This window comes from Drosophila simulans, chromosome 2L, assembly GCF_016746395.2.
Source record: "Drosophila simulans strain w501 chromosome 2L, Prin_Dsim_3.1, whole genome shotgun sequence".
NCBI classification, from domain to species: Eukaryota; Metazoa; Arthropoda; class Insecta; order Diptera; family Drosophilidae; genus Drosophila; species Drosophila simulans.
Window position 1 is genome coordinate 5,256,739 of NC_052520.2, and position 26,938 is coordinate 5,283,676.

The 26,938-nt window shown below is 43.0% G+C and overlaps 2 protein-coding genes across 3 annotated transcripts; one reads left to right on the plus strand and one right to left on the minus strand.

The window, feature by feature from the left end:
• Positions 1-383: 383 nt before the first annotated feature.
• LOC6731065 (formin-J) lies at positions 384-22,469 on the plus strand. Of its 2 annotated transcripts, none has more exons than XM_039291055.2 (3): positions 384-892; positions 19,424-19,771; positions 19,885-22,469. In XM_039291055.2, exons 2-3 carry the CDS (start codon positions 19,639-19,641, stop codon positions 21,579-21,581), a joined length of 1,830 nt encoding a protein of 609 aa, XP_039146989.1. In that variant the 5' UTR covers positions 384-892; positions 19,424-19,638; the 3' UTR covers positions 21,582-22,469. The 2 variants fall into 2 exon arrangements, with proteins under 2 accessions (XP_039146989.1, XP_002078224.1); XM_002078188.4 differs by lacking the exon at positions 384-892 and adding an exon at positions 17,597-18,075.
• A 565-nt stretch (positions 22,470-23,034) lies between these two features.
• Positions 23,035-26,562, minus strand: LOC6731066 (carbohydrate sulfotransferase 11). Its single transcript, XM_016178959.3, has 4 exons — positions 26,348-26,562; positions 25,129-25,687; positions 25,010-25,065; positions 23,035-24,928 (listed from the first exon to the last, which is right to left on the minus strand). Exons 2-4 carry the CDS (start codon positions 25,620-25,622, stop codon positions 24,147-24,149), a joined length of 1,332 nt encoding a protein of 443 aa, XP_016023585.1. The 5' UTR covers positions 25,623-25,687; positions 26,348-26,562; the 3' UTR covers positions 23,035-24,146.
• Positions 26,563-26,938: the final 376 nt, after the last annotated feature.

The window sequence follows — 26,938 nt, forward strand, 5'->3', positions numbered from 1 at the left end:
TGGCAGAAAGATCACGAAGCGAGAACTTGACAGGCGATCATCGCTGGGTGAAATGGGAGTGATGATATTGGTTTGGTGGGGGAACGGGGCTAGACTTCAAAACATAGCGCAGCATATCAATTGACTTGGCCAAAATAAAAAGAGAAAGCGGGCCCCGTTAAAGAACACGAACACGAAACAACGGTAAGATGGGGAACATAAGCAGCATAAAGCCAACTCCAACGGGCCCAAAAGAAAAAGAACGAAACTGGGTCGAGCGGCCAAACGAGCACAGGCAACTGCAACATGTTCGATGGCCAACAGTGCAGCATGCAACATGTTCGACGGCCACTTAGCATTGAACTTGTTCGTTCGCCGTTGACTGAGACTTTGAAAACATGAATGCAATTTGCGTCGACTGAGCCGGCGACGGTCAATTGCAGGCCAACAACAAATTCAGTTTCGATTCGTTTGGCTATGTGGCAACAACAACAACATAACACACCCACGTCAACAACAAAAGTGCTCGAAGATTCTTTTATCGGCGAAAAGTGAAATTTCTGTGCGGTGGCCAAAAAAAGCGAATTGGCTAAAACCAAAACAAAAACAAAACAGGCCAAAAGATCGAGAATTTCATAACGACCAACGGCCGCGCCTTTCGTACTTTGGCCATTTCTTTTGTAATTTGTGGCGCAATTAGCGAAATTGAAATATGCAATTGCTCACATAAGTATGTATGTATGTATGTTTGGGTGCAAAATTCAAGAGACGCAAATAAACAGCACACTACACATTATACATATGTATACGAAATAATCCAATAAACAACAACAAGCCGCCGGAACAAATACGAAAACACATTAAAACGACGCGATCAAAACAAAAAGCCAAAAAATTTGGCCAACAGCGTTTGGTAAGTGTTGGGCGTACACTAAGTGATACCCCTCTCTGTAGGTGAATGAAAAGTACTGGGGATTATTCGAAATTATTATTTTTTATTCAAAGTTATCAAAGATATTGAATTCTTAGTTTTTATAATAATTATAATTATAATAAATAATTTATATTAGTTATGTTACTTATTTATATACTTCCTTTTCTATGAATCCCTGATCGTAAATGATATAGTTATAGTTAGTTTAATATACCCAAGAAGTAGGGTAGTTGGTAAATTTGGGCCTGCTCTCTTTTCCTTTCTTTGCGATTTTCACGATCAGGAGCGTGATCACGACATGTGATTCAGTCGAGGCCTTTTGATAGAGTCACTCGATTGTTTTGTAGTTATTTTGTTTTTTTGCCTTATTTCCCCATTCGCGCTTCATTCATAAACCCTAAAGTTTACGCGGTGCTGCAGATAAAAACGAATCCACAGGCAAACAAAAAGCGCAAACTAAATACAGGTGCGTCGGCAGATAGAGATACAGATACGACTTGATTAGAACGCATTGGTTGGCGGGAATTCGCGCGAATTGCGCGCGATTTCAAACGCGGAAGTCATCGCACTGCGAAATGACAACAAAAACTAATATTACTAACAACTGCAAAAAAAAAAAAAAGAAAAAAGTAATAAAAGCAACAACAAGGGGAACAAGAAAAGTAATTGCCATTACAACTGCGAAGTTGCGTTGGCGGTCACATCGCATTTCGCAGTGCAACAGAAAAGTTGTTTCCTTTGTTTTACCGTAAGCATGCATATGTGTCTATAGTATATCTATATATATAGTGTATCTATATATAGTATCTTTGTATATAAATGTATCTATATACACATAATTAACATTGTACAATCATTATGTATGTACACCTGGCGTTAACAATCGTAGTTTCTATACCATGTATTGATAAATGAAATCGTATCCCTAAAATACGTTATCTCTTTTAAAAGAGGTTAGGATTTAGATCGTCAACTTATTTCAAAACATCCATGAATTAACAATCTTTTGTACATATCTCAAGTTGTTCTTCTGTAAAGTATTTTTCCCAGTGTAAAATTAAGACGAACAACAAAAATTTTAACGGATATTAACACGCACACACCCACACACACACACAGCAGACAGGAACAAAGAGTGAATGAGAGGAGGGATATGGTGGTAGAGGGAGAGGGGCCTACACTGACTGGCAGACAACAAGTGCAAGTGTTCCAACTACAAGTGCATACATATGCACATAAAATGTCGGTGTGGGGGTATCAACATCCTATTCACGTTTTTTATGGAGTCCCCCCTCTGTTCTTAAACCAGAATAATATGTGTCTCCAGACTGCAAAAGTGGGTATACAATATCTTACTACCAGCTCAAAAAGTACACATCTTACTATTAGCTAACCAAGTAATTAGTAAAATAAATTATTAAAATTTCTTTGTAATAATCAAATTGCTGTTTAGGATCAAGCAAACTTATTACACCTAAGCATTTCCGGTGCTAAAATTCCTAGACTGCTGAGTCACAAGCATCGTGTACTGACAGAATGTTACACTAAAAAAATGGTCTTTGAGTTAATACAGCCAAATAAATTAACTGTTTATTTAAGGCTTTTCCTCGAATTCGCAAAATGCATAAATTGTAATAAAGAGCCTAAATTGAAGCCAATGAAATAACATGTTGCTTCGTTTACTTTATCCTTCCTGTATATAAACAGTATTGTAATATGTATATTGTTCTTTATATACTCGCATGAGTCATTTTAATTGGAATTAAGTACTTGTTAAGGGAAAGACATTCTGCAAGCATTTTCAGTTCTGTTTTTTTTAAGGAAATCAAAAATCCAATTAATCACTTGACAAATCCGTGATTACGAGTTGAAATGCATCACATACATTCATATTTACATATAATATTACAGCTTAGAATTTCAAGCCAGAATCATTTCAAGATTAAAGGGGAATTATGGGAAATTGAACACGCTGCTTTTTGAACGACAAATTGAAGGTGAATCATTTGCGATTATTCATAGATTACTCAATTAACGTCAATTGAAGGAGAAGTCTACAAATAATACAATATTTGCAATATCGAACCGAAACAACATGATGCAATGCATATTTGCTCTGCTCACTTGACCATCCTTGAACCCGAAAAGTTTTTGTTGTGAACTGAAATCTTTTTCCCCGCTTATCGGTCACTTCTCTCCGAAAAAACCATCTAAAAGTAAATTTCCACCAGCCCCGCATACGCATTTGTATATATATTTATGTATTTGTATATTCGACCAGAATGACTCGATAAATATTGAAACAAAGGCCACAGCTGACGGCTGCAATGCGCACCCCCATAAAAAGTGGGTTTACAAACATACTTACATACTTATGTACAAATTGGTGGCACTTATCGGCAGTGATAAGCGAAATGCATTCGTAATCGCCGTACACATGGAGTCCCGGGGAGGCGGGAACCACGACCAAATGGTGGCCATGGCTGATAAGGGTGCACAAAACCTCTCTCCGAAAGCCAAATATCCAAAACAACAGCCAAGTTGTATCATACCTCCAAAAAATTTTATTGAAACGCAATTATATGGTATATCAATTAAATGGTGCACGCTTTTTACAGTCGTTGACTTTATGAAGTCACTAAATATATCTGGTTTATATATTTAGTACATATTAATTATTTTGCAGATATTATTGAATGTTTTGTAAGATTTTCATTTGATTTTGCAACTTATAGATATTAGTTTCCTATAAAGCATTGTATTAAAGATGATTCTTCCTTTGACCGTTATACTCCGTTAAATAACGGCTGTTATGAGCATTTAACTCCCTAATTTGGAACAAGGGGCTTGGCAACCTGAATTCGAAACTTCAGTTACTTAAGAACGAAATACCTGAAAAACCTCCAATGAAAAACAGTTGTTTTGCAGCTCGATGGAGTGGGGAAGGGGGTGGGGCGATTGGGGAGGCTGGTGCTGTAACAGGGGGGCGCGAAAGGGACGGCAACAGTGCGCCAACGGCAAGAAACGATCTCAAGGACAAAACGCAATGTGTGCGTGTGTGTTAGTGCAATGTTGTGTGGGGTCAGGCAAATACGCACACCAACGCAAGAGTCCAATGCCAATGTTTATAAATGTGAATGGCAGAACCAACAAATTGCAAGAACAAAAACAAAGAACGCTGAGCGATACAAAAAAAAAAAGAACCACACCGAATTGAAGTTGTTTTTATAACTCCCCACACTCGCGTGTGTGCTAGTGTGCGTGTGTCTGGGTGTCCGTGTGTCGGTGAGTCTGTTTTGCAAACAAACTGCGATCGGTAGGTTCAAGGCCAGTGCCTCGAAGGTTCAAAACACTCACTCGCCAGACAAAAGGAGTGTTCACCGCCTGTTTGTGCGAGTATTTGTATTCATAATCGGGTGCTCGCGTATGTGTGTGTGTTTGCCTGTATGCAGATACGCCTTTGTATGTGTGTGTATATACCACGCCCACATGTGCATATGCGAAAGCGAAACTTATCGCCCGCCGCTTGTCGCTTATGTAATACAATCCTTCATGGGGGTGCCAGTTCCAAGCAAAGGAAGCCAGTCTCAGAAGAAACTCATAAATACAGTTCACTATCTTTAAGATGAATATTCGTAGTATCAACTATTATGTTGCCCACTTGTAGGTTTCTTTTCAAGAATTTGTTTCATTTGAATATATATTATTTGGAATATACCATAGCTAAATAAAGATAACTAACTGCAAATCTAACTTACTGGGGTTCCACTGTACGCGTATGACAAGACAGTATTCTAGATTACATAAAGCGCAAGATCGCAGATCCGAGGCGCGGAATGTGCAGCCCAGAACCCCTCCTCCCCGCTCCATTCCCCTCCACTCAACCAAATCCCTCGGTCACTGGCCACACACATACGGCACACTCTCACACACACATACACACTCGCATTTGGGCACACATTGCGTATGCCATTTAGCCGGTGGGGCTGCGAGTGCGAGCGAGACAAGAGCCAGCATTTTGCGACTCCGGCAGCGCTGCCCGCAGAGTTAATGCACTCGCAGAGAAGTTCAAGGCTGAACGAATCTGTCGTTGGCTTCGCTCTTCTCTCGCTCGCTCACACGGCTGCAGCCCCTATACATACAGCAGGGGTAGAAAACGTAGATACCAGGATATTAAGAAAGAAAAATAGGAGTATTTACTGTTCTATATTCTATAATTTGACATAATATAGTTGTAAAATAATATAATTGAGCACAATAGTTGGGCTTATTTAAAATTTTGGTTGGCTATTTATTTTTTTTTATGTTGATTCTCGGCTCTATTAACTCTACCGCGACTGTATTGCGCCGGGTGTGTGGGTATTCCAATAAGATCATTTTGGTGGCGGGGCAGAAAAGTAAAAACAAAAATTATACTCGCATTATTGTTGTATAAATTAGCACAGCACCCAGTCTGTGTGCATTATAAAAAAATGCGCAGCTGGCATCGTGGGGTAGTCGCGTTTTTAGCCTTCTGCCCCCTCCCCCTGCTCCACCTCTTCATTTTCCTCTTGGTCTATGTAAAATGTGCAGGGTAATGTAATATATGGGCCCTCAAAGTACTGCGATAGTAATACTGTTGAAATATTTATGCATACTTACAATTAAATTGATATGTATGCAAGGCAGTGACTGCCCCTCAATTGCCCTCATTTCTCCCATCTCCTTCTTTCCTATTTCCCCTCTCTTTCTTCTTGGAAATTGTGGTAAACTGGTTTGTATTCCTGAAGGAATACGATCTATTGGAAAAATATAGAGCTGCAAAAACATGTAATTTACTTTCATTAAATCAATTCATAACAATTTTCGCTTCTATATTAATATTTACTTTTCTCTATTATTAAATACTTTTTAATTAGCAGCTTAGTTCTACTTCACCCAATAATTGGTGGTGGCATCAACGAAAATCATTTTTTATTAATACTATATATCATTTAACCTTGATAATTAGCAATCGTGATTTACGTCATGTGGAATTACGCAAGCGGAGCTCGGGTTTTTGAGGAAACATTCGGAATAAGCATGGTGTAATTAAAATTACACAATTTTATTTATTATTAACTATAAGCTTGTTAAGGAGAGACATTGCAGTTGACTTAATATTTAAACGAAATATGGTTCTTAATATATATTATTGAAAGATCCAAAAAGAAATTCATGGGAATTTCTTAAATGCATATTCGTAGATCTGCTAACTATAATCATGTTAATTAACCTAACGATTTGCATTCGATTTCCGTTTTGCTCATTCTCGATTTCCCCCATTTCCTCGAGATCTTTTTAGCTAAATGACATCACATGCATTTCCCATTAGTCAGCGAAAAATGGCCAATTAAGCGAGTGAATAAATATTCCCCGAACAACTTTTGCATAATCATTGAGTTTTGAGCACTCGATGATGAAATGTGAACTGCTGAAGAGACAAAGAAAGCGCGATAAGCGACTGAGGGGGGAGTTAGGATTGCGATAAAAGTTCAACCGCTGTTGCACACAAAGTTCAAGACTCTTTCGTCAGAGTTTTATGTTCCTGTCTGCAACTGCGCAGATTGCTTAACTTAACTGTGAGAGGGAGAATGGAATAATATAATATACCGGGTCTACAAAAAAAACAGCAGCAGATACAACAAATGGAAAGAACTGCGAGATATGACCAATCAACCTACTTTGAGGGGCTTGGGGGCTGCTGTTGGCGCTCTAAATTTAGCATTTCTTAAGAATTTCTTGCGCCGAGCTGCGCCGTTGGCATTTTCTGATTTTCTGCTATAAAAGGGATAATACGAATATACTGCCTACTGGATGTGGATGTATCTGTATCTGTATCTGCGACGATCCTCTCTGCGTTTGTATGTGTGCGTGCACGTATGTACGTGTTTCCCTCTCGTTCGCTGTCATTTCGATTTCATTCTTATTCATTCTGGTTCTTCGTTTATTTCGTAATAATCGCAACATCCGCTGGCATCGGATCGGGATTGGGACTTGCGACGCCTTATATTGGCTTGGGTCTTCGACATTGCCGCCCCCCCCTCCCCCACCGCTGCATTCCCATTATTCCTTGTACACCCCTCGCTGCTTCCTTTATCTCTTTGTTGGCAGAACGATCGCTCTCTTCTTTGTCCGCCGCTTGGTGTTCTGGTTTCGTCTTTGTGTGGGTTTTATCGCTGTTGCATTATATAATTGTAATTTACAGTGGCACTTTTATATAACCCATGGGGCGTATGCTTTATTTACTTAGCTGCAGCACAGATTACGTATACGCAGGGCATGATTGCTGTACTTAATTGGTGAGTTTGTGACACGATTAAGGTCTCTTCCGCAAGTTTCATTCATATATCTTTTTAAGCAGATAATTCGTTGTATAGGGACTGTAATTATCAACCGAAAAACAACCATATCTTACTTAGAATATATTCCAATTACTGACATCATAGTTTCAGAATATCTTTTAAGTAATTTATATTTTTCAAAGAGTTATTCATAATAAATATATAGTTCTCGATTCGATTTCGGGGCATTCGCACGTTTTTCCCCGTCGATTTGCAACCAGGGCAAGCAAAGCAGTTATCTTAATTGAAGATCGCGCGAAAGTCTAAGTGCAAATAAGCGGTTAGAGTTTTCTATTTGGCAACAACAACAACTGGAAGAAGAAAAAAAAAAACAGCAGCAACTGTGGCGGTACTAGCGACAACAACTACATGGCCAGAGGAAAGCAATTTGGAAAGTTGTAACTTGCCCGAATGCATAATTCATTGGGTTCGACAGCGCCGCCTCAGCGGTACAGTTGACACATTAGCTAGCCAAACTAGACAAAGCCAAAGTCACAATTGCAAATGCCTGGCCAAAGAATAAAAAAAGAAGGCTATATGAAAGCAGCAGCAGCAGCGGCAGCGGCAGAAGAAGTCGTCAAATGGCCAACAAATGAAGCGCATTGTGCAAAACTTTTACTCCGCCGATGGCCCCGCTCATATTTGTTGCGAATTTAAGCCATACTCTGAAAGAAGTTAGCAATAGTCTTTCATAGACTTAGTTAGAGTGATTAATTTTCAAAGAAATTATTAAGACTTCGCAGATTATAATGAAATAATCATTCTACATTTTATAACACTCAACTTTAATATGGCTTAAAAAGTTTTGCTTGCTCTTAGCCAAGTGTATTAGTTTCTTCGTTTTGGTGAGTCTGGTTTTCCCTTGTCGATAACGATACTTTTCGCTTTGGGCCATGGTCATTGACATTGCTCTGGACATGGACTTGAACGTGAACAGGGGCTTCTGGCTGAAGAAGAAGCTAGCCAGCTGGCAAGAAGAGGCGGCAGAAAGAAAATTAATTAAACAATCAATTGGCGTAACACTTTCTCTTCTTGGACAATAAAAATAAAAATAGTAAAAGATTTTTATGTGGCTCGTTCGTCCATTCGCCCGACTTTAATGAGCCGCCGCGGCGATTCGTGAGTGAACGTTCTAAACCGGTGTTCAAGCCGGGCCAAAAAAGAAGCTAGCTACACTGGCTACACTGTTCAAAATGCAAGTAATATTTAAATAAAAAACATAACTAAACGAGTGATGTATATTAATATGTATGTTTTTAAAAGAATGTATGCTATTAAGAAACATAGATCAGCTTAGATTGTACTTGATGCACAGAAGACTGGTCTTCTGTGTAATTAACAACACTGCATTATCTTGTTAAAGTTAATACTGTAGAACGTAAAGCTTAGATGCAGATCTTAATTCATGCCCATTTTGTAGTGCAATTTTTCCGCCTGTACCGCTGAAGTTTTCACCCATCTGCCGCTGCAGAAATGTAGAACAGTGCGGTGTTGGTGAGGGGTAAGGTGGCAGGGAGAGGTGGAGGGTGGTGCAGCATGTTCGAGACGAACCTGCATGAAAGCCGGCCACTAGGTGAGCGGAGCAGCTGAGTAAGCCCGAGTAAAACCGATCCGCTGCGCAGAGAGCCGCATGTTGTAACCGGTTTGCGGTGCTCTCAATTTTAAAATTCGGTTTGTGTGCTGCGACTGAAGTTCCAAGGGGGGAGGGGCAGGTGGTGATAGCGGCAGGGGAAGGTGGCGGTGGCGGTGGAGTGGAGTAAGCGATGACGCAGCTTGTTACGTTCTTTTGGCCGATCTTGCCCCAGCCCCAAAACAAAGAGAGTAACAGCGCGAGAGCGACTAACAAATCCGTTATTTGACCCAATTCTAAACTGGAAACGAACGAAAAAAACACACAGTGAAAAATATTCATATTTTTTACAAGTGAACAGGATGTTAGGAGCAAACTAGTAGTGCTAATAATTAGAAAACAGTTAATAAACTAAACTAAATAATGCTTTATATACATTTTAATTATGTTTGGGTTCTTAGAGTAATAGTTTAAAGCGCGTTTTTAAAGGTTTTCAAATAAACTTTTTCCAGTGCTCTGCGAGTCCCAAAAAAGCAGTTGCAGTGAGAACAGTACATTTGTCTTGTTTCCGATGCGATTGAAGCAGTGTGAGTGGGTCTTGCGTGAAAGTTTCATAATTACACGACAGTCTTGGTTCCCTTCTTTTCCATTCGGTTGGTTAATCGCGCTGCTCCTGCCGCTGCCGGCGTCGCTGCCCGCTGTTGGCCCACTTCTGCGGAGAAAGTAAGAACTCCGCTTCGTGCTTTCTTCGTTATCGTTCCTCTTGTAATTGATTACATAAGACAATGGGGGCCAGAAAGAGAACGAATCTTTCGAATGCCGTTCGCTCGGGGCTCTCAACTTTTTGTTTTTTTTTGGTAGTTCTCAATCTGCTGGCTGCGCGCTTCTAACGGTACTGTGGCCTAATATTGTAACACACTCGTTTGTGCCTCTAATAATGTCGTTTACCCAATTCCGAAAACTTGTTTAGTTAGCGTTCTTTGGAGAATTCTTCTGGCCCCCACAACCGCTTCTTTCCCTTGTTGCGTTTATCTCTGTCCGCGTTTTATGCACCATTTTCACTGTCTTTTATTCGGTTTCTTCGTAGCCTGGAAATTTTGGGTAGGTGGGCATTACATAATTGCTCGTCGCCAGCTTTTTTTTTTTCGTAGCCCGCTGTTTTTGGGTTAACTTTTACGGTTCGTAATTTGGGATGAATGTCGTGTTATGTATTAAGACGGCATTGTTAAGCACAGTTCAGAATACTGTTAAGATAGGCAATAAGGGACTAATTATCACTTGAAATACTCGAACTGCAAAATTTAACATAACCATATCATTTCATACAACTTATTTCCACGATATATGTACGTAAGCTTAACCAGTGATCAGCAAAGGTCTTTGAACCCCAAGTCTTTCGCCTCCGTTGAAGCTTGACTTTCTCGCCCACGATTAACTTTCTTGGCAGACTTATACATGAATATAGCGTATACCAGAAGATTCTCCGCATTTCTCCGCAATGCACTAATTGCTCAGAAAAAAAGGTTAAGTTTCTATAACTCGCATCGACAGGTTGACAAAAGCTAAGCTTTTTCCCCAATTAGAAAGACTTTGACGGCGGCAACAACAAATGGCGTTATGTGAAATTCTAATAATTTCATTACGAAAAAAAGAAAGCTACACAATTGTTGCTGCCGCAGCTGCAGCGCTGCCAGCTTCGTGCATTGACTTTCCATTCTTGGGCTCGGAAATTTCGTATGTGTGTGCGCGTATTTGCTTTCATTATTCTAATTTCGTTAACCGAAAAAAAAGAAGAAAATCACAATAATAATAAGATTACCTACAGCCAGAAATTGTTTATCAGCGACACTCTAAGTAAATGATGAAAACAAACTCATAAATGAAATCAAGTTGAATCCACGCACACAATCGTATGTACATACACATAAGCACATACGCAGGCGTATAACAAAAATTATAAAATTTTATTTTATGACGAATTTCTTTCGGAAACTTAACAACATCGCAAAAGTTGCACGATGAAAAGAAAGCAGAAAGCGCCCGCAGACATTTCTACATGTGACGCGTGAGTTCTGCAAAATACAGCGCGAAAAAAGAGTGTCTCACCGTCTCTTTCTGTCGATCTACAGCCCTCTCTTTCTAACGCGCTGTTTCTTTCTTTCGGGGGCTCACTCTCTCGCACACACAAGCAGCTTTTTTTTGGCTTTGCAATCGATCATTGAACTTTGGTTGTGAAAACTAGAGCAAGACCCAAATTTCTTCACAACTTTGTTGCCTCTGTGCAGCGCACGAATACAGCAAAAGCGTATACAGTTGGGGTCAAAATAATAGTGCTATTTGGTTCAAAAGGGCTAAGGGATATGGGTTTAAGACCCACCACAGAAAAACGTTTTCTCATTCATAGTTCTTTACAAAGAGGTACTTGTTTACTATCCAAACGTTTCAACATCAATATATACTTATTATTTTTTTTTTAATATTTTAGAACTTTGGCAACACTTCTATTATTATGACCCCAATTGTACCGCACTTTTGTGCCTTATCAGCTTCTCTTGGCTCCCACTCTGCGTTGGCTTTCTTTCTTTCTGGCTTGTTTGCTGGCTATTACCGCTTATGTTAAGTGATTTCTCAAGTGCGCTGTCTTGTGGCCAGCGATGAAAACACAAAGCCCCATGGATTTCTCAGCCGTTCTGATAAGAGTCATAAATACGGCTAAGTAGGTGTGCGTGTGTGTGTGTGTGTGTGTGCCAATGTGTCATAAGGTGAAACGCAATAGACCCCAAAATCAAATAAATTTGTTATATCAAATCATAAAGTGAATCATTGAAAATGGGGTAAGCTAACTAACTGGACTTCATAGTGTTGTATTTGTTAATTGTTTGTGCTAGCGCACATTACCAATGTATTTAATCAATTCGAACAGAGTTGCAATGGCCATTTCTCAAAGAAAGTTCATTGTTCTGAACTTTGGCCTTCAAATTTCAACGCTCTATTGCGATGCAAAAGAAAATTTGTTATATTATAGAATAAATCAAAGGGTTTTCTTAAGAATATGTTTAAATACATTTTTTTCTATGTTTTTTAGAATCACTTTTACCGAATGGCAGATCGATATCATAATCGGGTTGGATTAACGGTTATTTGGGGGGTCAAAAGAAAGCTTCGAATTGGGGTTCTGCATAATAAATGGGCTACCGTTATCGGTATACATTTCATGTGTACAAAATTTCGGTTTCGTTTGCCGTTTAGAACGGAGTGATATCAAAAGTTGGGGCTAAGCGGTGGATTGCCCGGTTGGTGGGGAAGGGGGGTCTTCCAAAACCGGGGGACTCGGTCTCCGGGGCCTTTCTTTCTCATGTGTGTATGTGTGTGTGTGTGCTAGACGTTTCGATGTGGTGCGGTGTGAAAGTTGTAAGCTCCAGAGGAGCCAGCGCATATTGTTTGTGGCCACTGTTTCGGTTTCTTCTGCCCCAATGCTTGTTGTTGTTTGTGCTGTTGTTGTGGCTGTTTCCGAGATTTTTCGGCCAAAGAGGAAGAGCGCGCGTGTGCGAGCGAGTGGGCAATAGAGCTGCGTGTGCGTCTGCGGGAAGTTCATTCACATTTGCACTCATTACGCGGCCAACGTCGCCGTCGACTTCGATTTGGCCATTGCTGCTGCCCCCGCATTGAATCTAGAAACTTACGCAGCCCCAAAGTGCTGGCGCCATCTGGCGGGCGGTTTGGAAAAAATATATTCATACTATTATAAAATATGCTATAAATAATCTAATTATTATTAATACATTACTTGCAGTTAAAACTTAAGCCATAATATTTCATATTTTAATTAAAAATTGATATAAACAACATATTTTTTAAGTAAAAAACACCAAAAACAGTTACATTCTAATCGCTTTTAAAATAAGTTGCCCTTTTTCTGCTTAAAAAATCTTTCCAGCTATTAAACTAAGGGATGTACCGAATGATTTTTAGCTGGGAAATGGCAATAGAGCTGTTGATTATTTCCCGCTCAATTAGGTGCGCCCCGGCGTGAACCCTTGACCCCTGACACCCCCGAGCACCGCCCCTCTAAATGACAGTTGGCGGGCACGCTTTTCATCACGTTGCCGCTTACAGGTGTCCGATTGATTGCCACGGCTAAGTCCACACAATTGCTGCACCCCGTCGTCTGGCGTTCGTTTTTTTTTCCGCCCCATCGTTTGTGTGTCATGTAATAGGCACAGCGGTAATGTGACTTTCGAGTGTTCGGAGAGCCCCGTTTTCCCACCTTTTCCACCTTTCCACCCGAGGCAACGTGCCTGCTGCCGTACAATGTTTATCGTTCGAATGGTGTAAGCTAGCCAGCCCACCACCCTCCCTCCCTCGCACAGCAACAACCCCAACATCCCGATCCCAACGGCCCACTCAGCCAACCCCCTGCCTCCCCCCTCAGGTGGGCCCTCAAACGCCTTAGTAGGCCAGCCAGAAATCGCTTCGAACCCGCTGTCACGTTTGCCGCTCACGTTTTCCCAGCAGCGCTGCTTCAAACAGGTTGCATGTTGCATCGGGGTCTGTGTGCCAGCGTAACACTTGGAAAATGGGGTTTACCTGGGTGGGTGACTGTGCCAGAGGGGGCATCGGGGCATCGGCATACGACCTGATTGACGGGCTACGGCTACGGCTACGGCTCGGGCTCTTGGCTCTTGGCTCTGGTGACGTCCACCACCGGTTGCTGTGGTAATCATCATGTGGCCTGTTTACTCACGTTGCACAGCCATCGCAGAGGAAAAGCAGCAAAGGCAGCGGCGGCAGCAGTAACATAAATCCCAACCATTGCAGCCGGGAAAAAGGGGGAAATCCGTTGACGCGCTTTTCGAGGTCAAGTTGGCCAGGACGTCATGGAAAATTTAGCCAAAAGCTGGCAGAGATTCTTATCAGAGCCGCTTAAGAATATATAAATTATATAAAAATAAATAAAAATTATATAAATTATTATTAAATTTTGCCTTACTAATCAATCTATATATGCTCATAATCCTCAGATATCTCAAAGTTATATCTGTATAGCTTATAAGGCATATCTATTTGCCTGTCGTTTTTAAGCACTATTATTTAAATTTCTCAAATTTATAGGAATTACTTAAACAAAATTAGCTTTTGCACTTGACGAGTATTCATTTACACGCTGTAATCAAGCAAAAAGCATCGAGTGAGCAAGCGAAATCACATTGCAATAATTGCATAACCAACGCGACTTGATTACCGAGCAGAACAAAGAACGAATCCGAATGTAAGTCAACATTCAATAATAAATTAATAAAAAATGTAATATTTAAATGCAGATTTCATCATACATACACATACTCGTACGTATTGATTATATAAGAATGTGAGTGCTTACCTTTAATTAGGCGGGTATAACGAAATAGTGAGCGATGTTAATTTGAGTTTTGAAATAAAAAGTTATAATTAATAATACGAACATTGGAAATTGTTAGTAATTTAAGGCCACAGACAATTATTTGTTTTAAGTTGTTTAAATAACGCGGACTTTCATCGTCTGTAATAACCGTTTTATCACTTCACTCAAGTGCATTTCCTAGAAATTTATTTTCCTAAATGACCTATACCAAGATTAGAAGTAGTAGTCAACTTAAAACTATATTTTGCTGTGCATTTGAGTACCCAGCACTTTTGTTTATTCAAGTTGGTTGTTAAATATTGCTATCCTGAGTCATCGCACTATAGGGTATATAGCTATTCGCTACTCGCTCCTAACTACAACAGTAAGAATTACATGTTGTGACAATTACAACTACAATTACCGCAGCGGCACAATTCCAGCGAGCACGTTGCCAAGTAACAACAAAAACCTTTGGCGTATAGCAATCAATGCAATGTGCAAACAAAATTCTTGCGAAGATTTGCATTTTTTTCTATTGGGATTGGGCCCCCCTGCAAGCCGCACATATGGAGGGTGTTATGAAAAAAAAAATAATATTAGTATTGAAATCAATCTTGATACAGTGCAAATTGACTAAAAAGAACTGTAATAATATGCAAGAGTAAGATAAATACAAATATTGCATATAAGAAGTACAGCATACTCTGCGTATACGTAATATTTTCATATACCACATACAGCAGACTATGCGTATACGTAATATTACGCATACGTAAACATCTTTCAAGGAAAAATTTCAAATATATAAAAATATATTATAAGCTAGATATTACTTAGTGGGAAGATAGCAGTTCCTTCTCTCGAAGGACCACTGTATCGGCGAGGGAACAAACGCAATAAGTGGAGAACACGTTAATTTCCATTTGGCTTGCGTAGCCGACTCAAGTCGCCAACATGTGAGCCGTCGCAGGCCGGCTGTTTGGGGAGCGTTGCACTAGCCGCTGGTGCCTCACATTCCGCGACACGTGACCGCTCCGCCGATTGCCGGATAGCCGGGTGGTCGGATTGCCGGGTGGCGCGATGGCGGGATTGCTGGATTGCCGATTGTCGAACGTGGAGCGTCCAGCGGCGAACGTCGAGTCAGCGCGCACGCCTCTTGCTGCGGAAAATATAAATAGCGCTGCTATAACTTGACTGCTGATGCAGGGGGATGGAGGTGAAGCAGGGGGTTTTCCACACCGCCTTTTCACTGGGTGCTAGCAGAATCCGAGAATACAAAGTCGACGCCGACGACGAAAGTGTTTCGTAACCGTTTTGGGCTAACTACAGCAATTCCTCCCTATACCCTATACCTTCTATTCGAGTATCAGGGTGTCAAAACAAACCCAAAAATGAGTGTTGGCATCCCGGGGCAAAATGTTAGTAGTAGAAAACACTAGCAAACCAGCAAACAGAGCGGAGTGTGATAAGGGCCCCATTACACATACATACATACATACATTTGCATACTGATAATGGATGTGCCGCAGATTACGGGGTATCCCAGAGCGGTTGGTCGGGGGTCTGGCCCGCCAATCCGACGGTTCCGACTACGATTGGTCCGGACACGTGAATCGGGCGACTCACGTGGATATCGCGCAATGATCGCGTAATTGGGATTTGCTCATGATCATGGAACTGGAAGCTGGGCATTGGCTAGCAATTGAAACAACTGCCAAGTGGATAGCCAGATTACATAAGCTAACGATAGTTGGTAGGAAATTGCTATGCCCCAAGAGGATAGGTCAGTTATAGGCTCGTACTGAAAAACACCAATATTATTCAGTGTGTTACTTATTTAATGCAATATAGTTCTTAGTTCTATTATTAGCACAGATAAAGTGCACTTTATGTATTGCACTTTATCAGTAATTATGTACATATGTATTGCATTTCATTTATTCTCCACTTTTCCAGCTTGCTGGCATTTGGTAATCACCAACGAGAACTCTTTTTATGCGAATTCTATGGAATTCCTTCTTTCGATTCGATTCGATTCTATTCACTGTTTGTTCCGCGTTAGTGTTTTACTGCCTGGTGAATAGGAAATTACGTAATATCTCCCGACCTTACTTTTTTTACAACAACTCGTTGTTTGCCTAGCGTAGTGCTTAAATAGCCGTCTTTGTCTTCCACTGCAACTAAGTTGATAGTCGCTGTGGATCTACCCCATCCATTCTGATAACCGTATCGCAGTGTTGAGCACTTAATTATGATTTATATAAGCTGTGAAGTGGTTTTGTAATAGCCCAGCAGACAGTTTGGTGGCTGGGAAGCTATCGGCACGACCATATATTCATTCCAAAGTTTTAAAGCCACGTGATCTGTCGATTTGTTCGTCGCTCATTAAATAAATTGTTAATTGTTAATTGTATGCAGATTCAGACGAGTTCAATTGTTAGCTAGTACTTAGCAAAGGCACTGTTTATGGTTCATCTATAAGTGTTTAGTCTACTCGATTAGGATTTTCTGGGAATTTATTATGAACGCAAATGTTTGTAGAGTGGGGAAGCCCAAAAATTAACTGATTGGCACTTTAAATATGTATAATACTTTAATGCTATACATTAAAATTAAATCAATAAGTAATTTCTTAAGGTAAATACTTTTGTTTCCTAATCAATGTTCTAAAGTTTTTAATGACCTTTCATAATTGAGGTTAATGTTGATTATTTCTTTAGTTTTCCAATCTTACATGCAACTTAAAAAAAAGTGTCTTGCCTAAGCTTTTCATTTAAATCAGTTTTCCCAACTCCGCAGACATTTGCATGTGTGCATTTGAATGCATTCTCGATTATTAATAATGTGCTGCTGGTTCTCTGAATATTTTGTGTAAGACGCTTGCGTCACCAACCCAACTGGCACACACACACACATACTCACACATCGAACCCAAAAAGGCTAAAAAAAAAATGAATACAACCAGTACGGAGAATTGGAATCAGAATGGGAATAAGAATCGCAATCGAAATCGGACTCACGCGGCCAAAGCACCTCAGTCACCTTACGTGTGTGTGTGTGTTTGAGCGTCAAGAGCGAACCCGCTGGCAACAGCTACCCCACCACCCCCCGCAGCCAGGAATCACGTTCTAGTTTCGAATATGCAGCTCGAAACGATTTTGTTCTCGCCGAGATTGCCGCGCTGATTACTCAACAACAACGGCAATGTGATCGCCTGCAACGCGCATGTTCGTGCATGTTCGAAGCGGCGATTGAGAAATTTCACTTTTACTGCATCGAACCGTTGGCAACATGTTGCGAGCGAACACGCTGGGTCGCGTGTATCGGATGCGTGTTGCCACAACGTGACCGCCGAGCAGCTCGTCGGAGAAATGCTTTTACAAATTCAATTGCGATTCAGCCTTCTTTCGAAGCGGTTCAGGCGCTCGCGATAAGTCTCTAGACTATACTACCAAACCATATAATATACAGCCGATCGGGTTCACAACCGCGATAAGCAAGTGAGAGCCGTCGGTCGAGCCGTTAAAAGCATTTCGGCCAAGTGCATCAAGCGCAGAAACGTCGCGTTAGCCAACTAAATCGGTCAAATCGGCTAAACCCCGAACTGCACAAGTGTTTGAAAAGCGATTTTCAAAAAGATTTGGATAATATCTGCAAGCGCACACAAAAACAATGCCAATTTGTTCGTTCTAACAACAAAACATTATGTCGATTGTCTGCACGCTGGAACAGAAAGTGAACTTTTTCAAAGCGGCTGCAACGACCAAAAATCTGTTGATACTCAAAAACAATACGGATACGAATTACAGCAATAACTACAAGCAGGATAATCCCAGCAACAATAAATGTAGGTGTTCGAATGCCACGAAAAGTAATAACAAATAAATCTGTGTTATGAAATGTTTAAAACTATGTGCTTCTTTGAGCAGCATTTTTGAACTTTCCACGTTTGATCTTGAAATCTGTTGAGAATTGGTGTGAAAACTGATGACAATCACAATATTTAAATATTTCTGCTCTTTTTGCGTAGTACAGTGGCAACTGTTAATCAGTTCTAGAATATTTACTAAACTTAGTCGGCTGAAAACAATAACACACGAAAGATTGAGACGCAAAACAAAATAGCCCGAAAAAGTGTGGGTGAATGGGGGGCTGAGTGGGGTGCGATGGAATGACTGGCGAAGCTTAGTCATTTTGTTTTTGTGAATTTTGTCAAGATGCCGACTGCAGCGCTGCTCTCTGTGTTGCCCTCTCTGTTGCTCTCCCGTTTAGGGGTTGTCGGCAGAGTCTGGCCGCCAGAGCGCTTAAGTGTCGTGCATGTGTGTGTGTGTGTGTTTGTGTCTGCGAGCACATTGAACTGTAAATGCCAATTCGATGGTCATGGTGAGGGTGAGTGAGAAAGAAAGAGAGTGGGAGAAAGATGTACAAGGGAACCGGAGCGGGGGCGCACTCACACACAGATGTGCAATGTGCGATTTCTTGTTTACATTCTAACACTTTGTCTGTGTGTGTGTGATTGTGTTGGTTCTTTGTCGTCTAATTCTCGCGCCCTCTCTTTCTCGCTCCCACTCGCCGATTCTTGCATCATTCGCCGTAATCATTGTGTAAATGCCTGTGCTAAAAACGAAAGCAAACGGTAAAGCTATAGACGAGGGCAAGCAGCAAGGGCAAGGACCATCGAACAAAGAAAGTTCTGCATGTGCGTGTGTGTTGGCCAGACAAGATCGCATTAGACATTTTGGGGACCCAACGAGTTTTGCGTTGAGTGGCGGACGCCTTGTCAATTTGTTAGCTTATCAAATGCTCAGCCTGATTAGTATTACTAAATATGTATATTTTAAATGTCACATAGCTAGATAAGAACATTCGAAAGAAATGCCATAAATATGTGATAAGTGATATTGTTTTGGTAGCAGGAAAGAGATATTCTGCGCAATCTTGGCTTTCAATTGGGGGCAAGGTCTTGTTTGTTTATTATTTTCGGGGATGCAAAAAGTGTTGTCTGATTCTAGGCGCAGGAAATGAGTGTTGTAAAAATTGGTAGAACGCACTAATTCCAGTTCTTAATAGGAAATATTTGGAATAGCTTAAAAATAAAGAGCCAACTGATCTAGCAATATAGTAAAATATACCGCGTATCTTCTTAAGGAATTGTGAATGTTAAAGAGACTAACCTCTCTATCTTTGCATTGCAGTTCCCCGCATCCAAGCTCAAAGCAACACCAGCCACCTGCAACACCAGCAGCAACTGCAGCAGAAGCTAGCGCAGCTGCATCACTACAGCCAGCAGAAGCTGAGCAGCAGCGACTTTCCCTACGGGCCACGCCCCCACACCGGAGGCAAGGAGGAGAAGCTGCTCCTGCTAGCGCCGCCGGGCAAACTCTATCCGGAGGCGTCTGTGTCCACAGCAATGCCCGAGGTCCTCAGCGGCACGCCCACCAACAGCCACAACAAAGCCAACATAGCCATGATGAACAACGTCCGGCTGTCCAATATATCGCCGACTCTCTCGATGAACGGCAGCTCCAACGAGGCTTCTAATTGTAAGTGTCCAAGAATATAATGATGCAGTGGCTCTGATCATATCATAGCAATTATATATCTTTCTATGGTTTCAAAGCTTGAGAACTAATTCTATGTCCTTCTCTCCTTGCAGTGCATCCGTTGTCCATGTACGGCGGATCCATAAGTCCGCAGTCAAATGACAGCGGCATGTCCGACAGCCTGGGCAAATATGTCCCGGGAAGCGGCTATGGAGATGGAATGATGGCCCAGTCGCCCTCACAGGGTGGCAATGGACCCCAGTCGGCGTTGACCGCCGCCCAGAAAGAGCTCTTCTCGCAGCGAAAGCAACGCGAATTCACGCCGGACAACAAGAAGGACGAGAGCTACTGGGATCGCCGGAGAAGGAACAACGAGGCGGCCAAGCGGAGTCGGGAGAAGAGGCGCTACAATGACATGGTTCTGGAGCAGCGCGTCATCGAGCTGACCAAAGAGAACCATGTGCTGAAGGCCCAGCTGGACGCCATACGCGACAAGTTCAACATCTCCGGCGAGAATCTGGTGAGCGTGGAGAAGATCCTGGCCTCGCTGCCCACCAGCGAGCAGGTGCTGAGCAACACGAAGCGCGCCAAGATGAGCGGCAGTGGTGGCTCCTCCTCGGGCTCCTCGCCCTCGGGCAGTGGATCGGGCGAGGGATCGCCCCAAGGTGGCCACAATGGCTATCCAGTGGGTCCACCACTATCTCCACTGATTTACGGACCCAATGGCAATGCCCGACCAGAGGCCACAGTGAAGAGTGTCCACCACATACATCATGCGGGTGTTGCGCCGCCACCAACGCACCTACAACAGTTGGTTGTGCCCCAGTCCCAGACACAGCATCTCTACCAGCCACAGCCGCAGCAGCATCAGCCGCATCAGCAGCAGCAGATTTCCCAGCCACCGCAGCAACAGCAGCAGCAGGAGCCCAGTCCCAGTGCCGGCTCCAGTTCGCCAGCCATCTCCGATCCGCACAACCGCCCGCCAAGCACCACCATTGCCAATCTCCAGGTGCAACTGCAGCAGGCACTCAACCGCAATGTCAGGCCCGAGGATCTGGACAGCCTGCGCAAGGTGGTGGCCGCCGGCGCTCTATACAACGCGGCAGCCGTGGTGGGAGCTCCACCACCGCCACCATCTGCTGCTCTCTACGTGCCCGCTCCCAGCGCCTATAAGGATCACCTGGAAGCGGCTGCCGCCTGGAGCCACAGTGTCGAGGCGGCTGTGAGCAGCAGTGCCGTTGATGCGGTCAGTAGCTCATCGGTGTCCGGCAGTGCGGCCAGTGTGCTAAATCTATCGCGACGCGCCTGCTCACCCAGCTACGAGCACATGCTCTCCTCCACCACCTCCTCCACTCTGTCCTCGGCCTCTTCATCGGGAGCTGTTTCCGGCGATGATGAGCAGGAGCACGAACCGGCGCACATGGCTCCACTGCAGCTGCAGCGCAGCAGTCCGCAGCAGGGCAGCGATGCCAACAACTGTCTGCCCCTCAAGCTGCGCCACAAGTCCCATCTCGGCGACAAGGATGCGGCAGCCACGGCGCTGCTTTCGCTGCAGCACATCAAGCAGGAGCCCAACTGCAATCGGGCATCGCCGCCGGCCTGGAACGATGGCGGCGACAACTCCAGCGACGAAAGGGACTCCGGCATCTCCATCGCCAGTGCGGAGTGGACGGCACAGCTGCAGAGGAAGCTACTGGCGCCCAAGGAGGCCAATGTGGTAACCAGTGCCGAGCGCGATCAGATGCTCAAGTCGAAGTTGGAGCTCCTGGAGTCCGAGGTGGCCAACATCAAGATGATATTGGCGGAGTAGGCAAGCCCCGGGAGCTGGACAGGATCACGACTAGGTGGATCAGGAGAGAGAGCGAAGAGACAGAGGCTCTGAAGGGATCAGAGTCGGGGGAGCAGAGCAGTTGATGGCAGAGCAGAGAGTTCCATGGCGCCAGTAGTTCTCCTGGACAAAGAAGTTGGTTTAAGCATATGTAGTAGAGATGTCCAAAACCGAGTGTTTACTATAAGATACCAATGCATGCATGTCTCCATCTCTAGTAGAACTCTAGGGCCAGGTCTGGACCACAGGGACTGGACTCCAGGCCCTGTGGCCCAAAACTGGCCAACACGTATCCGTGTGTATGTTTATCTATCCACTGTATTGAGTCTTGTAATCGTGAATGTTTAACTATATAGATCTCGTCAACTCGGAGCTAAACAAATCCTTAGGGTCAGCCCAAAAGAATTTCTAATTTAACCTGTTTGCATACACACACGCTATTTGTTTGCATAGCTAGCTGGTGACCTGCGATGCGCAGCGGGGTCACCCAGCCACGTTATTGTTCTCTTATGCATCCCAAGTTTCCTTATGCACAGCGCAAGTGGAGAAGATAAAGAATTATTATGTTTGTAGGCAAACGTTACTAAGTATTTGCTGTTGTACATATTACACAATTAATTATACATACTATATAACTATACAGATATCAATATTCCTATCGTGTACATAATTTTAGTTGCAAGCTAAGCTTATTTTATTTTATTTTATTTTACTTTGTATCGAGTACTATTATTATTATGTAGTGAAACAAACATATACATTACACTTAAGAAACGCGTGAAGCACATTCAAAACGTGAGAGACGAAAGAAATCTGAAAAGAATTGATGAATAAATTCTGCAATAAATAATTTTAAATATCCTACCCTAATGTTTGTCGTTCTCCATTTATTTATGTTTTGCCGCTTCGGTCAGCCATGTGGCTCAACTAAATGTTATCGAAGTTTATGAAACTTTAGAAACAAAACTAAAAACACACACATAATATATTTGTAGACCATCTAGCTGGTAAATCGATCCATTGGTGTCGTAATTCGTAGTCCACGTGAGGGCGAGCATTCACTTTTAAAGTTGTATTACACTTTACATTTAATCGCAGTGGAGCACACAAGAAAATACATATGACTACTACTATATACAGCCCTATCTATATGCATATTAAAATAACTCGTTTGTGTTGATCAATGAAAATAAACTATTTATAATGATGAAACAAAGCACCAAAGGTCTTTTACTGCCAATTGTTTACTGTACTTCAATATTCGCCAGTTGGTTGGGTGTGAATCATCATAAACTATTATATCAGCAAAGTGCAGTTAATCTATTATTACACAGCTTTTTAAAAATATTACATCACCATCGCACGAGCTTATCGCATATTGCAGAATGTATAGTTAAAAACTTGGAAACTTTCCAAAATCATTCAAAACTTCAGGTTCGAGTGGTAAAGAGATTATTTATTCTTAATGACTTTGTTGCCTTGTATTCATACAACGAAAAAAGTTTTGAAAATTTAAATTTATTTAGAATAATATCGTGTTACTTTTCGATTCTTTGTTATCATTATCGTTCGAAATACAGTATAAGTATAATAATTAAATATTCTCTGTCTTTATAATAAATCCTTAAACATCACATGAAAAGTTTTTCTGTTGGGTTTTTGCTTTTTGTTTTTTTTTTTTTTTTATAAGTTCTAAACACTTTCCTTTCGTTCTTTGGTATCATTTTCATAACGGGAAATCGAATATTTTCCGCTTGTTTCGTTAGCCTAGGAAAAAACGTATCTAGAGTCCACAAAAGTTATAGACTTAGATCAAGACCTGTTTATAAATTTCGTTAATATATAGGTATATATAATAACTTAACAATAGTAAGTACCATATGTTGTGGTTGTTGAGGGTTTTGGTATCTGGGGATTCGGTTGTAAATACGTGTAAATACAGAATTTCATTTGGTGTAAGACGATTTCTCACTTCCTGGTTGTATAAACTCTCCAGCCTTGCCTTCAAGATTAGCATTCGCGATATAGGTAAAGAGGTCTGTATATATCGTTTAACTATAATATCTATATATATAATATATCGCTTTTCTTGTGGGTGTGTGTGTGTGTTTGTGTGTTTCCGTTTGGTTTGAGAGTGCATCTGTAAATTGTAGGTACTTATTAACTAGCTACAACACAACACATGCCACGCCATGTAAAATTGTAGGGTATCGTGTGTTCGAATTTTGGTGGCTGAAAAAATCCATCAAAATGCTAAATCTTCTAACTAAGTTTCCTTTCGAATCGTTACATCGTTTGCTCCTTTTTCTTTGGCATTATCTAAGAGAGGTCAAGAGTGTTTTTTGTTTTTTTTTTTGGTTTTTCGTTTTTGGAAAACGTTGATTTGGCCATAAACTTTTTGGTAGATTTGTTAGCTTCGGTTGGGTTCTGTTTTCATCGTGTGGAGAGTGTTTCCTTTGTCTGTGGTCTGAGTTTTCGTGTAAAAAGGTACATGATAAGATTGTTTCACGACTGATCGATTCCAAACTCCTTGACCCAACTCTGCACCTACGTCGCCTGACCCTGGGTGGAATGGCCAGCCAGGCCAGAGGCTATCGATGGTGTGGTACTGGTGGATGCGACTGCCGGCCCTCCGGATGCGGCAGTGCTCTGCTCCATACTCCACGGATGCACCATGTCGTAGTACCTGCGATAGTCGTAGTCAAAGAGCTCGAAATCGATGCGATATATCTTGAGCAATTGGTCCAACGTTGAGCGGTCGAGATCGGCGAAGTAACGCTCGACCAGGGCCTCGGATTTAACGCCACTTCGCGCCTGGTTGCCAATCTTGCGCTGCTTCCGCTGCGGCAGTTTGCCCAGTCCCAGGAGCAGCGATTCCAAGCCCGCCTGCCGTATGATGAACTCCGAGTCCCTCTGGAACGTCTCCGTCTTGCCGATAATGGTGAAGTTAACGCTGCAGGGCGTGCAGAAGCTGTAGACTGGAGCCCAGTGCTCGTCGAATCTCTTGCCCGCCGCATGCTCGGCGATCAGGAAGCGGACGAACTCCTCGAAGGTGGGTCCGCATCGCGGCCACGGACCGCCCAGGTTCCGCTTCCTGTAGCGATGCACGATCTTGTTGCCCAGCGCCTTGTAGAAGGTGTTCTTGTTGCCCTCCAGTTTGTTGCGATAGGCACTCAGGATCCGCTCAAAGGGATCGCGCACAAAGAGGAAGGACAGCGCACTGGGCAGCAGCTCCATCAGTTCGCCCAGTTCCGGGCGTGGGAAACGCTTCCTGGCCAACTCCAGTGGCTGCGTCTCTGTCCTCTGCAGATACTTTACATCGTAGCCAGCTGGAAATCCATAGTGAAATATTAAAAAATATTTCAATAATATAATATATATCTCTTTATATTTTTTAATTCTAAACTTACCTAATATATTAAAGTAATACATCCACGTACTGCTGGCCGCCTTGAAGACGTTGCACCTGAAAGTCAACCAAAAATGTTAATAAAATATAGATAAAATAGAGATAGGTTGCCCCACTAACCAGACGAGATTATTGTGGCCAGGTGAGACGAAGAACTCCCAGGGATTCGGTGGGTACTTCTCCTGCAGCTTATACCGATCGCAGACGGCGGCCAGATGCTCGCTCCTCCTCTGCAGCTCCCGCTCCGTGCGACTGTGCAGTTCCTCGGAGTACTCATACACGGGATTCAAGGTGGTGGCCGGCGGCGGCGGAGGAGCTGCTGCTTGGGAGGATGAGCTGCCTGCACTGGCATTTCCCCCAGCGATGCCCTTACCCTGCTCCTGCTGCTTGGCCAATATCCGCTGGCGCTGCAACTGCTGCCGCTTCAGCTTGAGCTGCTGCTTCGATGGCTCCGAATCCGCCTCCAATTCCGCGGCCGTAGCCCGCTCCCGGTGCTCGTAGGCATTGAGGGATTCGCGGAAGAGGAAGGCGAAGTAACACAGGCCGACCAGGACACAGGCACCTATCTTCAGATAGGTCTGCAGGCGTCTTCCATAGCGCAGGCGGATGAGCATCTTGCGAATCTACCAGGGATTCCTGCAGCGAGCTCGCTGCATGATCCACGGATGGGCGGTGGTTTCTATGGTGGGAGTGAACAGATTTCATCTTTGTATAAAGTTATGTGGCTGTAAATCATGTATAATATCTTATAGATAGATATGTATATTTGTTGATAGTAAGTGCAATCCCAAAGATTCCCTTTCGGATTCTGTTTTGGCCAGAAAGTGTGCATTAATCTTCAATGAAGGGGGGACTTGCTCTTTGGCTCTTTTGGCCAGGCGACACTTGTTGGTGTGTACACACCAAACGACACCCTCACATACACACGCACATGCCAACATTCGGGCCAACACACACACACATAGCGACTTGGCAAACTACGTCATCGTGGCCCCAACACAGACGCACTTGAGCGAGTGAAAGACTCGGAAAGTAGGACGTCATCCTTAAGCGTCAACATGACCAGTGGTGCAATTGCTGTTGCTGCAAGTTGCGCTCGCTGTTGCAACGCCAGTTGCTGGTTAATGTTGCCATGGGTTCACTTGTGGCCAGGACTGGGAATTGGCTGCCAATAGCTGCTGCTGGCACGAAGGCCCAAAGTATTCACGGCACCTCGGAGACCACTTGAGCCAAGTTAAAGCTGAACTAGCTGGTAGTTAGCACAGCTGTGCGTTTATTTCTGGATGTCCGGGCAGTTAACCCCTCGTGTAATCCTTGGCCAGGATATGGCTTAACTTACTGTGAAGCGCGGCGGGCGTTGAAATATTTATCCTTTGCTTTTCGGGCGAGCTCCCTGTGTATACTGAAAGCCTACGGCTGCCCGCCTCTCCGCCAGCCCCCTCCTGCACCTGGGGCCGCTCTGTTACGTGTTGCTTGTGGCTCCGGGGAATCCTGCTGCCTGCTCCGCTTCTGCCGTCCTGCTCGCGGCGGCCACTCGCTCTCAACTGCCAGTCGGCGGCGGATGGCCGCAGCTGCGGGTCCCTGGTGTTCCGAGCCAGCTTTGCTCTCCTCGGAAGCCGACAATCCTCGCCAGGCGCCGGCGCAGGGAGAGCACACCCACTGGTTGGCACTCTCTGGAGTTGGGAACGCTGCTCACTGGCCACCGGGAAAAATCAAAGGACCTGCTGGAATGTGTAAAATAATAGTTAATAGTTACTAAAAATTTAATCATTTCCAATTTAAATTTAAATATTTATTGGTTTTTCTCCTATAGCTCAACTATTTATATTTTTCTAATCCCGAGTTATAAAATAAGTTTTTAAGAACTCAACTTCCAAATCCCGAAAATTCCAAAACACGGCATTCATTTATTTTTTGTGTATATTAAATC

What these genes read in the sequence shown, in the direction of transcription:
- LOC6731065 (XM_002078188.4), top strand. Translation starts at nt 17,934, where the DNA reads ATGTCGATTGTCTGCACGCTGGAACAGAAAGTGAACTTTTTCAAAGCG. An exon ending in TAATCCCAGCAACAATAAAT is followed by an intron (nt 18,076 to 19,423) that starts GTAGGTGTTCGA and finishes TTTGCATTGCAG; the next exon opens with TTCCCCGCATCCAAGCTCAA. An exon ending in CTCCAACGAGGCTTCTAATT is followed by an intron (nt 19,772 to 19,884) that starts GTAAGTGTCCAA and finishes CTCTCCTTGCAG; the next exon opens with TGCATCCGTTGTCCATGTAC.
- LOC6731066 (XM_016178959.3), bottom strand. Translation starts at nt 25,622, where the DNA reads ATGCTCATCCGCCTGCGCTATGGAAGACGCCTGCAGACCTATCTGAAG. An exon ending in GGCCACAATAATCTCGTCTG is followed by an intron (nt 25,066 to 25,128) that starts GTTAGTGGGGCA and finishes GTTGACTTTCAG; the next exon opens with GTGCAACGTCTTCAAGGCGG. An exon ending in GTATTACTTTAATATATTAG is followed by an intron (nt 24,929 to 25,009) that starts GTAAGTTTAGAA and finishes ATGGATTTCCAG; the next exon opens with CTGGCTACGATGTAAAGTAT.